At 31.9% G+C, this 524-nt stretch overlaps 1 protein-coding gene across 1 annotated transcript in view; it reads right to left on the reverse strand.

Annotated features, from left to right (window-relative positions):
- Nucleotides 1-144, reverse strand: part of LOC106871473 (zinc finger MYM-type protein 5-like) — a 3,126-nt gene extending 2,982 nt beyond the window's left edge. The window contains exon 1 of the mRNA XM_014917949.1: nt 101-144. Coding sequence (XP_014773435.1) covers nt 101-144 — 44 coding nt within the window. The remainder of the gene's footprint in view (nt 1-100) is intronic.
- Between the last annotated feature and the right edge of the window lie 380 nt (nt 145-524).

Here is a 524-nt window from a genome sequence, read left to right on the forward strand (position 1 = left end):
AGAGAGAGAGAGAGAGAGAGAGAGAGAGAGAGAGAGAGAGAGAGAGAGAGAGAGAGAATTTTGGTTTGTGGGACGTGCAGCACATAACTGTACCATTTACCTGATTCCGTTTTGTGAAATTTCGGATACCCGATTGACTGCCATGTCATTTTTTTCTTTTCGATCCTCAATGAACGTTTTACATTTTGTTGAGAAACAAAAATTAGATACTTTGAATATTCTTCAGTGGCATTCATTTCTGTGGCGTCATTGATACAATCAATAATTGCATTAGGCTAATTTAGAAATTTTTCTTATGTAATTTAAACAACGAAAAGTCTTTCTTTTCATAAATTGTTTGGATCATGAATGATTATTCAAACGGAAATAATTGACTTTTGATAATCAATATACTTATTGTCAATTAAGTATCATCACTGTGTGCATGCGTGTTTATTATGTGCGTGTACATATACATGCATACATACATACATACATACATACATACATACATACATACACACACATATATATATATATATATA

Source organism: Octopus bimaculoides, chromosome 6 (assembly GCF_001194135.2).
Source record: "Octopus bimaculoides isolate UCB-OBI-ISO-001 chromosome 6, ASM119413v2, whole genome shotgun sequence".
NCBI lineage: Eukaryota > Metazoa > Mollusca > Cephalopoda > Octopoda > Octopodidae > Octopus > Octopus bimaculoides.